Below are 15,398 nucleotides of genomic sequence, written 5' to 3'. Positions count from 1 at the left end.
TTTTTTTTTTTGCTGCTCATTTCCGCGGGAGCCGCCATCTTGTCGGCGGTTGGGCCCGAGCGGCGTCGCTCCGCGTTCAAGCTGGAAGGCTTCTTCTTCAGCCCGTCTTACTCGCGCGGCCTAGTCGCCCGCCCTTTCGGCGCCGGCGACCAACTCTTCTTCGCTGGGGCCGCCATGGCCAACAACTGCCCGCTGGTGGGGCCCGGCAACTGCCACCCGCTGCCGCCTCACCAGTCGCCTCAGCAGCAGCAACAAAACCCGGGGATCCTGCAACCGCAGCAGAACCCGCAGGCCGCCGTTTTGTCGCCGCCGTCGTTGGCGCTCCAGAGCGCGGGGCCCAAACCGGCCGCCTCGGGCAAGCAAGGCAACGCTCTCCCTCTGTGGGGGAACGAAAAGACGATGAACCTCAACCCCATGATCCTCACCAACATCCTCTCGTCGCCTTACTTCAAGGTGCAGCTTTACGAGCTGAAGACCTACCACGAGGTGGTCGACGAGATCTTCTTCAAGGTGAGAGAGGAAAATAGGCCCGAGCTGGGGGGGAGACGAAACCAGAACGAGCCTCCCTCTCTCTCTCTCTCTCTTGAGGCCGAGCATTGTGGGCCTCCAGCCTTCGAGTTGGGCGGGCCTCCCTTCCCCCGCTTCCTCCCGCTGGAAGAAATAGGCGAGGAAAGAGGCCTGCTCTTCTTTCCATTTCCATTGATTGGATTGATAGGCCGCCCAATCCCCGGAGGACGACTCCGGGCGGCTGACAGAAATCCTTCCTCCCTGTGGCCTTCACAATGCAACGGGCATCGCTGCCTTATGGACGTTGACATTTACGAAGATTAAGTCCTAAAGTTCCTCCCTTCCTTCCTTATCTCGGAATCAGCCTCGCCCCGGTGTGTTTGTGTGTGCAAAAAAAAGAGGGGGGGGGCATCGATATAATAATACAAGGCGTCGATATAAAACCTAATTCCCGACCACCCCCACACCCAATTGTGTTTGTTGTGGTATTTGGGGGGGGGGAGTGTGCGAGAGTCGGGGGGGGGGGGAAAAAACAACGATCCCTGATTCTGTGTCGCAACCTCCCTTTGGAGACGTAAATGAAAAAAAAAGGGAATGGGATGAAAATAAGGTTTAATAATAATAATAACCGTTTCCCTTCCACACCTCCAAAAGTGAGAGTGGGTTTTGTAATTTTAATAGATTTGTACGCCGCCCAATCCCGAAGGACTCCTTTTAACAATTTTTCATTTTTCATTTCATTTTAAGGTTAATAATAATAACCATTTCCCTTCCACACCTCCAAAAGTGAGAGTGGGTTTTGTAATTTTGTAATTTTAATAGATTTGTACACCGCCCAATCCCGAAGGACTCCTTTTAACAATTAACAATTTTTCATTTTTCATTTCATTTTAAGGTTAATAATAATAACCGTTTCCCTTCCACACCTCCAAAAGTGAGAGTGGGTTTTGTAATTTTAATAGATTTGTACGCCGCCCAATCCCGAAGGACTCCTTTTAACAATTTTTCATTTTTCATTTCATTTTAAGGTTAATAATAATAACCGTTTCCCTTCCACACCTCCAAAAGTGAGAGTGGGTTTTGTAATTTTGTAATTTTAATAGATTTGTACGCCGCCCAATCCCGAAGGACTCCTTTTAACAATTAACAATTTTTCATTTTTCATTTCATTTTAAGGTTAATAATAATAACCGTTTCCCTTCCACACCTCCAAAAGTGAGAGTGGGTTTTGTAATTTTGTAATTTTAATAGATTTGTACGCCGCCCAATCCCGAAGGACTCCTTTTAACAATTAACAATTTTTCATTTTTCATTTCATTTTAAGGTTAATAATAATAACCGTTTCCCTTCCACACCTCCAAAAGTGAGAGTGGGTTTTGTAATTTTGTAATTTTAATAGATTTGTACGCCGCCCAATCCCGAAGGACTCCTTTTAACAATCAACAATTTTTCATTTTTCATTTCATTTCAATTTATTTGTATGCCGCCCTTTTCCCTAAAGGGACTCAGGGCGGCTCACAACTCAAAGGGAGGGAAAAACAGACAAAGTTACAAAAAACATAAAACCATAAGTGGTTAAAAAGCACAACAATTTTTTACTGACAAGTAACGATTTTACTTTGGTTTGTTTTTTTTTCCCCCTTCTCCCAGAAACCCCAGGGTAGCTTATATATATTAGAATCTAAATTTTGAAATAGTTGTGAGAAGTAGTTGCGCCCCCAGGAGTAAATGACCACATCACACTGGCATGGTTTGCTTAATGGGGGAATGAGTTCCTGGTCTAAAATTCTACATTTTACCAGATGTCCCAATATATCATTGTGATTGGCTATTATTTATCCTTTGGTTTTTGTAACTGCTTGTGGGGGGACCACTGATGAACTTTGTGAGACTTGGTTTTATTTGCATATGGATAAGTAATGTTAGCATAGATCAGTGTTTCTCATCCTTGGTGACTTTAAGTCCTGTGGACTTCAACTCCCAGGATTCCCCAGCCAGCTATGCATAGCTGGCTGGGGGATTCTGGGAGTTGAAGTCCACAGGACTTAAAGTCACCAAGGTTGAGAAACACTGCCATAGATACTACCATTCTCTGTTGTAATAATGGCTAGCTGGGCATTGCATCTGCCTGACTTTTTACTTGCCCTGAAAAGCAAAATACAGACATGATTAAAATTTAGACAAATATTTACTAGGAAACACAAAAAATACTAAACTAACATGTGGATTGCATCATGGAGATGCCGCAAAGGTGGCAGCTGTGAACAATGATCACAAGTCACTTTTTTTCAGTGCCGTAACTTTCAGTAGTTACTAAATGGACAGTTGTAAATCAAGGGCTACCTGTACAATGCGAAATTAGGTTTTCACCGTTGAGAAGGTATTCAAAGATTGATTTGCTAAATTTTTTGCCCATAATGTAATCTAAAAAATCTGATCAGGTGCAAAAAGTATTCCGAACTGCGAGTTAGATAAACCTTTTCATTTTCTATTTTCTGAATGCTTATCCATACCTTCAGAACAGAACTACTGTATTAGCATTACACAGGAGGAATTGCTTCTTAACATTTTCTATTAAATTTCAGTTCTTTTAATTGAATATTGTGAATGTGTGTCAGTACACCCCATTTATATTTTTAAGTCGCAGGCAACATAAGGGATCGTAAGGTAATCTCTATATTGGAGATCCTAGCTTCTACAGAATTATCTAAACCTACTCCATAAATCTGGATTTGTGGGTGTGTTTGAGGTACTATTGGTCAGAATCACTCTGAATCACTCATTTGTCCTATTCTCACCAGAAAATGCTGGATGTGATAACTAAAGTTGGCAACTTAGATGACACTTATCTTATTGACAAACATTATGTGAAAGCCTTGATGGATCAAAGCCCTTATGGGTGACAGAGACCCACTTGGTGGCAGTCATATGTTTTTGATTGCAACTTGTCAGTAAGAGAGGGGGAAGGTTTATTAAGGTGGGTTTGTGGAATTGATGGATAAATGCATGCATGGAAGTGAAGATGTAGTTTAATTATGAAATTAAAGGGTAAGAATGAAGTTAGTGTCATTCAGATTGTATGGCTATATATAAAGATACACATTGTGTTTCATTTATAGTACAATTGAAAGCGCCAGGAATGAGTTTAGAGAAAAAAATATGTGACATTTTAAATGAATGCAAATCAGGAAAAAAAGTCATGAAGCGTTATGAATGAATGTGTGAGAACAAAAATGAATACAAAACTGAGCCATTTGAAAGCCCAATATTGTCATTAGTCTCTGGCAAGTATTTGTATGGAAAATATTTCTTTTTTTATACATACATGTCGCCCTTGGGATTACAGGTTCATAGAAAGGAACTTTTTTATAGTAAAGTAATCCATATGTAGATAATCCTTGATGTATGATCAAAATTGAGCCTAGCAATTATGATCGTGATTTTTGATAAGAAAAATAGGTCATTACATAACTAAGTTACATAACTAATTTTATTTACCTTTTTTGCAATAGTTGTAAAGTGAACCCATTGTTCGCTATAAGCAGTTTTTGCCAGGAATCAGTTTCTGGCAAAAATGTAAATCATGGTTCGTTGGAAGACTACCAATAAATCTAAAAACATGTATCATGTTTATCATCTTTTTATGATAAAAAGTTTGAGGAAATCAGTGAAGGGAAGAAGAGTGATGAAAGTTTCTGATTGTCGGATATGTCATTTTTAGGTAGTGTCGGGTTGCTTTTGAGGGAAAATGGACATAAAAAAGGCAAATGAAAGAATAACTGGAGGAAGAAAAAATACAAGTCCTTTATGACAAACTGTTAGAAAATAAATTAGTCATACCACAGGATAAATAGAAAATCAGTGTAAGCAATTTTGAATACAATTAAAATAATTGCAATATAGTGTGTCATAGAAGCATGTAGAGTTATTTTAATGGGAAAAAGGAGACTTGGTAGAAAGCTGAAGTGAAAGATGCTGTAGATACAGAAAAAAAAATGATACACAAATGCTGCAAAATTGGGCTGAAGCAAAAGTGGAATAAAATTTAAACAAATATAATAAATTTTAATGTCCGACATGATGAAAAGGAGAATGCGAAATACTGAAAAATGGTAAGGCCGAAGTCTTAGATGACATAGTTAGAGAAATGTTTAAACACTGGTGTAGTTTACTGATCATTTGTTTGTATGATTTCCTTAAAGTGTGCTTGAAGACTATCTCTGACCTTGACAATTGGAAGAATTTATTGATTAGATTTATAGGCTACCCATCTCACCTTCAAAAGAAGCTCTGGGCGGAAGAATTTACCATACTGTATACAATGGGAAGTATAACAAAAGTGTATGCAAAAACTACAGAAAGATTTTGTTATATATCACTGGGAAGGTGCTTGGCAGGATTCTAATTGAAAGATTCTTAAGGTGACAATAAGAAAAAAATTCAGAAATGTGGATGCTGCTTTTCAACAGGTCATTGAGAAATACATGAACTCAACAGTATATTATATATGTGTTGATTTAGAAATACGTATGATAAATAAAATAAGCCTGAATTATGAAATGTTCTAGACCAGTGGTGGCTAACCTTTTTTGACTCCTGTGCCAAAAGTGGGGGGATCGCGGGGGGGGGGCGTGCACAGGCGTGCTACACCCATAATACTATGAATGCGACCAATACACACACATACACATGCTTTTGGGATGCTTTTTTCACCCTCCCAGGGCTCCAGAGACTTTTTAGGAGCCTGGGGAGGGTGAAAATGGCCTTCCCCGACCTCTTCCAGAGGGAGAAAAACGGCCCTACGGGGAACCCGGAAGTCACTTCTGGTTTGCTGGTTTTTTGATTTAAGATCAATGAAAGTGGTTGTGTATAAGAGGTCTTTGATAACTGGAGAATGATTTGGGTCATTATATTCAATGCCAAAACAAATACAAACATGACATTGTTAGAGAATCGGCTCCTAGTTAATTAAATGTGGATATTTGAATAAGATGGGAGGAGAATAAACATCACCATTATCAGACAAAGTTGTACTACAGATTTATTTATTTTGTTTAATTTTTCTGCAATTAAGTTTAAAATTTCAACCATGGATGTATATATATTTTTCATTCAGTTTGAAACTATAAACAGTTCCTTATTTTTGCAATTTACAAATCAATTCTTGATTTAGAATGAATTATTCAAAAGAAATGGCCACATGTTGTTTACATACTTAAGTGTGCTCCAAATTTAGATATTTTAAAAATAATAAAAGCCACATATAAGGTGTTTGTGTGTTTGTGAAACTTGTTTTAACACCTATTATCGTGATGGCAAACCTATAGCACGCATGCCACAGGTGGCACGTGGAGCTGTTTCTGCCGGCACTCGAGCCGTCAACTCCAGTGCACATGCATACACCAGCCACTTGCTTTTCCGCCTTCCGGAGAGCCAGGGAAAGCCATTTTCTCCCTCCCAGACTTCAGGAAAACCTCCGGAGCCTGGGGAGGGCGAAAAACTGGCCCAACAGAAGTTCAGAAAGGAACTTCCTGTAGGCCCATTGGGCCTGTTTTTTGCCCTCTCCGGGCTCCGTAAGCTTTCCTGGAGCCTGGAGAGGGCGAAAATGGCCTCCCGTGGAGGAAATACCACGCTCAGCCTGGAGGTGAGCAGTTCGCACATGGGTTGTATGTGCATGGGGAGGGGGGGCACGCTTTGCACCCAACAACAAAAAGGTTAACCATCACTGACCTATTACATTATGTACTCAATGGAGGAAATTAAGAATAGTTTTTTCTTCTCGTTCTTTGAATTATACAAATATCTCTGCTTAGGTCTGCTACTGTAAATCCTATTTTTTTCTTTTTCTTTGCACTTTTAAAAAGTGGTGTGATAGTTTCTGCATTTTATTTATTGCATTATCAATTTATGGTAGTGAGTAGCGTAAGATGTTATGATTTTGGTGATGTTCCTTTTCATCACTTTTTCATGGAATTCATAGTAATTGGGACATGTAAGTTTGGAATGCACAGAAACAATATGCTTAATGAGAAGATAAAATTATAATAACATTGTGTCAGAGAGAAGAAAATCAAATATAAATATAAAGTTATGGTGGATTTAATTAATTTGTTACTTGTTTACAGGTTACCCATGTTGAGCCTTGGGAGAAGGGAAGCAGAAAAACTGCAGGTCAAACAGGGATGTGCGGAGGGGTAAGTAGAAGTACGTGATTTCTGCATTTTGGAGCTTTTTTTATAAAAAGAAAAAGTTAATCTTTTCAAAATGACCGACAAAAAACTTTAGTTTGCAAGCTTTCACCCACAAAAGTCATCGACTTTTGAGTGGATTTGAGCCCAACATTTCCATTGCTAAGCAAGGCTGTTATTAATAGCAATAGCAGTTAGACTTATATACCGCTTCATAGGGCTTTCAGCCCTCTCTAAGCGGTTTACAGAGTCAGCATATTGCCCCCAACAACAATCCGGGTCCTCATTTCACCCACCTCGGAAGGATGGAAGGCTGAGTCAACCCTGAGCCAGTGAGATTTGAACAGCCGAACTGCAGTCAGCTGAAGTAGCCTGCAGTGCTGCATTTAACCACTGCACCACCTTGGCTCTTAAGTGAGTTGTGCTTCAATTTATGACCTTTTGCCACAGTTAAGTGAATCATGTAGTTGTGAGTGAATCTGGCTTTCCCCGTTGACTTGCTGTGACGGAAGGTTGCAAAAGGCGATCACATGACTCCAGGATAATGCAACTGCCATAAATACATGCCAATGGCCAAGTGCTCAAATTTTGATCACATGACCATGGGGATGCTATAACAGTTGTAAATACGAAAAGTTATAAGTCAACTTTTCACTGCTGTTGTAATTTTGAACAGTCATTAAATGAATGGTTGTAAGTTGAGGATTACCTGTAGATCAGTCCATTAAACGTTTTGTTCATAACTCATGGAACATATTTTTATTTCAGAGTGAATTTTCCTTATATTTATTATATATTATGAAATGTTTTTGAATATTAGTAGCTTTGACTGGTAGTTAGGCTGTTGGTTTGAGCTCTGAGCTTGGCAACTTGGTTGCAAATGTTTGTTCACCATTTAAGGAGACGTTGGCAGTGCGCTTTGAATTGTTCTTGTCTATCAGAACACAGGTCTTCAAATGCCTTAGGTATTAATAGCTTGGGTTGGCCTACTTTCCAACCCGAGCTACTAATATTCAAACACATTTCATAACAGTAAATATTAAAAAATCTCTCTCTGAAATAAAAATATGTTCCATGAGTTATGAACAAAACTTTTAATGGACTGAACTACAGGTAATCCTCGACTTATAACCATTCATTTAGTGACTGTTCAAAGTTACGACGTTTTGATACCGTAGGTATTTAAAGATCTATGATCTGAGAGATGAGCACAATTCAAAATGCACTGAGGAGGTCTCAAATGTTGACTAAATGTTTTCAACCAAACTACCAAGCTCAGAGCTCAAACCAACAGCCTATTTATTGTTATAATGGAGATTAAGAGGATTAAACATAATCTTTCCTAATGATAAATGCAGTGCTAATTTTTATATTTTATATTTAATCAAATGCTAGTTTTTATTAAATTCTAGGTTCTCAGTTTTTTAAAAAAAGAACACTTATAATGAAGCTTTAGGTAAATAAGTCAATAAGTTAAAATAATATTTTACTATGTGAGATGTTTTCATTTTAGAATATTACTTCCCATTTTAGCAAACACCATGCATGCATAACGTATATATCCTTTATTTTAAGAGGAACAAATATGCAGACAAGTTATATGTATATGTTGTCTCTTCAAGCTTTTCAAATGTGTGAAGGAGAAAACAGGTTTCATGTGTTGACCTTTTTATTATTATTGATTTATTTTTAATGTTAGCCGCCCAAATTCACTCTGGCAAAATGGGTGACCATATAAATCTAAATAAGGAAATAAAATATTTCTCCCCTAAGCAATGTAAGGCAAGTCCTAGTTGAATGATTGGAATAATGTCATTTCATTGAGAGAAAATGTAGCTTCTTGTACTATAAGTACACCTAAATCTGTTCTTCCTTCTAAAAATTTGAGCACAGAAAATAATTTATTTACAAAAAACCCTCACCTATATTGTTCCTCTGTTGAATCAATTATCGGGTTTTTTTTTTTTCCTCTTCTCATTTTGAAAGGTGCGAGGAGTTGGAACTGGAGGTATAGTGTCTACAGCCTTTTGCCTCTTGTACAAGTTATTTACTTTGAAGCTTACTCGTAAGCAAGTGATGGGACTAATAACTCATATAGATTCCCCATACATTAGGGCCCTTGGATTCATGTATATTAGGTAAGTAGTTTTGTATTTAATTACAAACTAAGTTTTTATCCACAGGGGAAAAAAATGTTACATTTACACAATTACTTTATATTTTAGATACACACAGCCTCCAAAAGATTTATGGGACTGGTTTGAATCCTTTCTCGATGATGAGGAGGTATGTCAACAAGGGTAATACTTTGTTTTCTTTTTTCTTTTCTTTCTGATATTTTAAATATTTTATGAAATGCAAAACCTTAGCAGTAAAAATTTTCATCCTTAATGATGTGCAAACTTGGATTAGCTTTATAACTTTATTAGAAGTTAATCATTTCTCAGAACTCAAAGGCGATTTCTGTTAGAAAGCAGTATATTGATAGTTTTGAATTGCCACTTTTTAAAACAATAAACAGACTGTTATATTCTGTTCTCCAATGTTTTCACTTCCAAAATTGTCCACTGAACTTAAATTTTCAAAAACCCAAAAAACAAATTTCTATAGTAATTATGAACTCCTTATATATCATGTTTAAATGTTAAATTCCTCTAGTCCCCATACATTAGTTTATCTGAATTCTCTCCCCCTCCCCTCCCCCCAAAATACTGATCGGATATGAATTCTTTAGGTTTTATCACGAACATGCTTAAGTTGTAGTATCGGTATACTATACAATAATATACAATAACAGTGATTATTGAAATCGAGTGATGCAGTCTCTTAAAGTGAGACTTAGATGGATTTTTTTCATTCATTACACATGCACATACACAACACTGGCACATTTATTAATTCATTAATGTATCACGTTCTCAGTTCTTATCCATAACTAAATTCATGGCTCAGTTTTTTACCCAACTAACTAAAACTGCAGGAATGCAGAGGAATCACTTTCATATGTTAACATTTTTTCCAGTTTGCCAGTGTTGAAGGTGTAAAAGCATCTATATATATATATATATAAATATATATTTGCCTAAAAATAAATGTTTTTATGAATTCATTGATACTCTATTTTTATTTTTCAGGAACTACATTTAAGCTAATGTGTTGTTTTCTTCTTTAGAAAAGAAAATCTTTGCAACGATTTTGTTTGGAAAAACTGTATTTCTGAACACTTAAATGTGTGTGAGTGCAAGCAGTTTTACATACAGATTTTCTGTTCCTGTTTTAGATAACAAATCTCACTTTCCTTGTGTGCTTGCACTATAGGTTTGGGCCTGACAATAGCTGACTAACATGTCCTGAGCTGTGAGAGGGCATAGCAAGAAGGCCTTCATGCGGTAATGACCCTTTTCCGAGACAATGGTCATCATGGATTATGCGTTTCCAATTATTTGTTACTTTATTTATTTGTTGCATAACTCTAAATTAGAAAACTCACTGCTTCATGGCAGTTGGTTTGCTATTGCTTCCTATGTAGGTAGAGTCCATTTTATACTACAGACTTTTCTGATCATTTTTAGACAGGAATGGTCATCCTAAGTATGGATGAATGGTAGTTCTAATTTGTGACAATAGTCCTCGAAATACCAGATAATGTAGAACAAATTACTTTTCCTTTATGGAGTAACCATATGTGATAATAGAATACAACTCAGTTATGCTAATATTTTGACCTGATTTACTAAGAACTGCCTGGCTGCAGGAATAGTCTCTACCTGCATTGCCTGGGTATTAAATCAAACTTCCAGCCAGTAAAATTGCAAAATGCAAAGATACAAGACTTCATATAAGCTTAATTATCAGCAAAAACAGCTAAGCCATCGTATTTGAAATACGGCAATCAGTATAAGTAGCATTTGTTTCTAGATAAATTTTAAATAGCTTCTCACAACCAGAATGTGTTTTGTGTTTTGTGTTTCTTTTCTGAAGGACCTTGATGTGAAAGCAGGTGGTGGCTGCATGATGACCATTGGAGAAATGCTGCGCTCTTTTCTGACTAAGCTTGAATGGTTCTCTACATTATTTCCAAGAATTCCTGTCCCGGTGCAAAAGAACATTGATCAACAGATTAAAGCCAGACCTAGAAAAATCAAGAAGGATGGCAAAGAGGGAGCAGAAGAAGCAGACAGGCATACAGAGCGTAGACGTTCAAGGTTATAGTTTAACTTTCTCAAATAATTGTTTAATCATTCTCTAGTAATTTGGCATAATTGTTGCATTATTTTGCTGTTGTAAAATATTATTTATCTATTGCTATTAACACCAATAATACATCGCTTTGAACTAACAAACTGCTTCATCTTATTTTCTCAGCTCCTCTGTAAGATTGGTACATATTCCCATATGGTGGTTAAGTTGTGATAAATGGACAGTTATTAGGTGTTCGTGGTTGAAGTGAAATTTCATTTGAACACCTCATATGGAGGTAGTCCTCAATGACCTTTTGTTCAATGACCATTCAAAGTTAGGATATGCTGAATGAATGGCAGTTACAGCTGGTCCTTGAAGTTATGGTTGTTCTTGCGCCCTGCAAGTCATGTGACCAACATTTGGTTACTTAGCAGCCTGCCACTTATAACTGCAGTGTGCACTTCAATGCCATCCCCCCTTAACTGTCCCTTTTGTCTGCCCTGTATTCCTCTAACACTGTACCCTGCTCCCCCAACCTGATCTTCAACATCATCTTTCTTCCATTGCTGATGTGACCTGCCCAGCCGAGGCAGCTGCTGACCCTCCATGCACCTATTATATGAGGTTAAATTGCTTGTATTTACTAGTAGCTTGGTGCCCTTTGCTCAGTCTGATTAGTCTTGCAAGTTTACATAGGATTTGTGTGACCCTGTTTGATCGTCAACCGACTTGTTAAGGGAAAGTTTGGGTGAAGGGGATTGGAACTTAGGTGCAAAATATCCGAGAAAAAAGTTTATCCAGATCCTTGCCAATCTGGACCAAAAACTGCATTTGTCTCTATTGTAAATGATTATAGTGGGAATTACAGTCCTTTGGATTTTATTAAACCTCTCTTTAGAGATGCAGAGTTTATCATACCTAGTGTTTAGAGGTTATCGGGGACTGAATAGGTCAAAAAGGTTCAAGTTGAATGTGTAATGATTCAGAAAGATTTTTAGTAGCTCTGACTTGGACTTTGGATGCAGTCCAACTGATGAAGGAGCATGTCTGTGGAGTGTAGATTCTCTTGAATCTCTGTTCCTCCTAGAAGAACAAATAGAGCCATTCTTTGAGTATATTGGCTATACTTCTCCTCATCACCCATATTAGACTATTGCAGGGATGTCAAACTGCATTTCTTTGAGGGCTGGATCAGCATTGTAATTCTCCATGGGGCGGCAGAGGGGGACAGTTGGGGGGGGGCAGGATAGATGCCTCCTGCAGCACCCTGCCAGCCAAAACAGGGCACGGGGGTCCACATGTTTTCACCCTCCATGGCTTCCTGCAGCACTACCGGCCGTTTTTGGCTGGCAGAGTACTACAGGAGACCATGGAGGGTGAAAATGAGGCGAGGGAGGCCACGCACAACCTGTTTTAGCTGCCAGATGCACCGCGGGCCAGTCCTTTGATATTTCCAGGTCGGCCCCGTGGGCCGGATTTAAGCATTCCTGGACGATTGCAACATGCTCTATTTCAAGTTGTTTATTATTCAGAAACTTCAACTAACAGTGAATGTGAGAGCCCATATCCTGACAGATGAAATCCAGTTCAACAGGGTAACACAACTTTTTTGTTTACTATAGTGATCAGCCGTAGATTTCCTGATCCAGTTCAAAGTGCTAGTTGTTAATTCCTTTTCATAGCTTGGCTCCTGGCTTTCTTTGGGACCGTGTGATCCAAATAGAATCTGCTGATTCCACATGTTCAAGTCATGGAGGCATGTCGTAGATACCCACTCACTATTCATGAAGCTAAAGAGATGGGAACCAGGAAAGTTGCCTTTTGTGTGGCTGCCTGATCTTAGGGCTTGTCCACTTCAAGATAAACCCGTCTTTGAATTAACTCTGATAGAAGAAGTAAAAGCAATCTTTTTTCAACATTTTTTCCTGTTATAATTTATATGTTGGCTGCTATTACATCTTCTCAGTTTATTTATTGATCTTTTTTTCTAAAATATCAATTTTGCGATTTTATGGTTCTGGGTTCTTTTATTTATATAAGGTGACTTGTGTCTTCTGATGGGGATGACAATTAAGTACTGATATAAAGTATTTAATGTAAATTAAATAGTCACCCAGTTTCATTGGGGATTGGGGGGGATTATACAAATACAATTAATTCATTATACTAAGTAGATACCAGAAATTGATCAAATGATTGCACCCTGCCTCTGAGCATTTTCTTACACATTACATCAGGTATGATAAATTAATAATGCAAAAAAAAATATTCTTAAAGTTGACAACCCAATAGATGAAAAAGATTAAATGTTCTACAGTTAAAATCTTGTTCTGGAAAAAAAAAACTCTGTTTCTAAAACATTTTGTCACTTTAATGTAGGTCTCCAAGAAGATCCTTGAGTCCTCGGAGGTCACCAAGAAGATCAAGGAGCAGGAGTCATCATCGCGAAGGACGGGGCTCGTCCAGTTTTGACAGAGAATTGGAAAGGGAAAGGGAGCGGCAAAGGTTGGAGCGTGAAGCTAAGGAGAGAGAGAGGGAAAGGAGACGGTCCCGGAGCTCTGATCGCGCATTGGAACGGAGGCGAAGCCGGGAAAGGCACAGAAGTCGAAGCCGGGATCGGAAAGGAGACCGGAGGGAGAGAGAGAAGGAAAACGAAAGGAATAAAAGGAAGGAGCGTGACCACGACAAAGAGAGGGGTATTGAAAGAGAACGAGATCGGTCTAGAGAGAGAGATCATTCTCGAGAAGAATCAAAAGACAGAAAAGGTAAAAGCGAAGGAGAGGAAAGGAGGCACAAAGACAAGAAAGATGAAAGGAAGCATAAAGATGAAAAAAGAGATGCCAAAAAGGAGAGGAGGCACAGCCGGAGCCGGAGCAGGGATCGTAAGCATAGGAGCAGGAGCACGAGTAGAAACGCCAGTAAGCATAGCAGAAGCAGGAGCAAAGACAAGTCGAGTAAACATAAAAGTGGAAGTAAAGAGAAATCAAACAAGCAGAGCAGAAGCCGGAGCAGAGGAAGAACTGATAGCTGTGAAAAGTCTCGGAAACGAGACCGGAGTCCTAGTAAAGAAAGATCACGGAAACGTAGCAAAAGCAAAGAACGTTCCCACAGATACGACCACAGCGATAAGGACCACTCAGATAAACACGATCATCAGAGGAGCCAAAGTACAGAACAAGAGAATCAAGAAAAACAATCTAAAAACAAAGATGAGACTGTATAAATATTCAGAAATGGATCACATTGAATCCTATAAATGTTTTGAAATCTTGCTTATTTTTTCTTAAAATTGAGATTGTGCAGTAGTTGACGAGCACTCTTCTTCAACCTCCCTCTAGGCTGCAGATTGTCATTTCCTATTTTGAGTAGGGAAGTGCCTTTGTAATCCCATTAAAAGTGTTGGCTATTCCAGTCCATTTGTTTAGTTAATTTCATGATGCAAATCTGTTTGTGCATTTTTTTTTTTAAAAAAATGTTCAACTGTTTCTGAAATGTACAATCTGTACATATGTCCTGAAACTGTTGTAATTCCTTTGGCATGGTTGCCATGTTGGTTAAATTTGTATACGGCAATAAAACTGCCACTAATTCTACTTTGTTTTATAGATGTGGAATTATGGTTTCTATCTTTGCATTAGCATGGCTGTGCTTTGCATAATAGTATGGCAGAAGCTTTTAAGGATGGGTCTTGAACATGTATTATATCTAAAATATTTATGTGCATTCAGCATCCATGGAGGTTGCAGTTCTAGAACTGTTGTCTTGGGAACACATTTAAAATACATTTTAACTGTGAAACTCAAGAATGTGTTATAATTAGATTAGACTTTTCAAAGGAGGTAGCAATTTAAGGCAGGGATATAGATTTGGCTGAGTTTTATGTAGTAGTCAATGCTACCTCACAGGGACATTTAAGATCGATAATCCTATGTACCATATCTACATATACTTTATGGCTAGTGTTTATTGTTCATGTAAAGATTCTTTCAATACAAATTACCTTATGTTTTTCATTTGTTACGTTATGCCCTTGCCCTGTTATTCATGAAACAACCTTAGGCTAACAAAAGATGTATTGAGGGAGGCAGGATGGCAAAATAAGATCAAATACCAGACTTTTAAGTTTCAGACTGTCAGATCTTTTTTTATAAATGAGACATTTAAAATAAAACATTTTCATAGTGTTCCTTCCGTAATGCATAATGTTTTTTTAATCAAAGATTTGTGATCATTGCTTGAGCTGAAGAACTTTTCTCTAACAACAGGAACTAAATTTTAAAACATTTTATTACCTGTGAGATAATGTCAAAATGCCGAACTGAAAGATAAATCATATCACAAAAGTTCATATCTGTTTGGTAGATTTGTTCTAGTGGCCTGTATAAGAAATATCTGGAATAAAGACTGGATTAATTTATTTGTGGTTATCACCAGTTCATTGTGAAAAACAAGTCAGCCTGGGCCTTGCAAAAACAATAGAAACTGCAGTTCTTTGTGTAAAGAGTAGATCTCTAGTCCAGT

The 15,398-nt window shown here is 38.1% G+C and overlaps 1 protein-coding gene across 1 annotated transcript; it reads left to right on the top strand.

The window, feature by feature from the left end:
- Nucleotide 1: 1 nt before the first annotated feature.
- On the top strand, nucleotides 2-15,294 carry PRPF38B (pre-mRNA processing factor 38B). The gene is made up of 6 exons (XM_032217270.1): nucleotides 2-510; nucleotides 6,633-6,701; nucleotides 8,682-8,833; nucleotides 8,921-8,981; nucleotides 10,677-10,900; nucleotides 13,257-15,294. The coding sequence occupies exons 1-6, from the start codon at nucleotides 175-177 to the stop codon at nucleotides 14,098-14,100; spliced, it is 1,686 nt and encodes a 561-aa protein (XP_032073161.1). The 5' UTR covers nucleotides 2-174; the 3' UTR covers nucleotides 14,101-15,294.
- The last annotated feature ends 104 nt before the right edge of the window (nucleotides 15,295-15,398 follow it).

The sequence above is a fragment of the Thamnophis elegans genome, chromosome 5, assembly GCF_009769535.1.
Source record: "Thamnophis elegans isolate rThaEle1 chromosome 5, rThaEle1.pri, whole genome shotgun sequence".
NCBI classification, from domain to species: Eukaryota; Metazoa; Chordata; class Lepidosauria; order Squamata; family Colubridae; genus Thamnophis; species Thamnophis elegans.
Note: the sequence above shows the minus strand (reverse complement) of the source record. Positions and strands in the feature narration are given on the sequence as shown.

Excerpts from the sequence above, each read along its gene's own strand:
- PRPF38B (XM_032217270.1), top strand. The coding sequence starts at position 175 with ATGGCCAACAACTGCCCGCTGGTGGGGCCCGGCAACTGCCACCCGCTG. Across the intron at positions 511-6,632 it reads TCGACGAGATCTTCTTCAAG|GTTACCCATGTTGAGCCTTG; the intron begins GTGAGAGAGGAA and ends ACTTGTTTACAG. Across the intron at positions 6,702-8,681 it reads AAACAGGGATGTGCGGAGGG|GTGCGAGGAGTTGGAACTGG; the intron begins GTAAGTAGAAGT and ends TCATTTTGAAAG.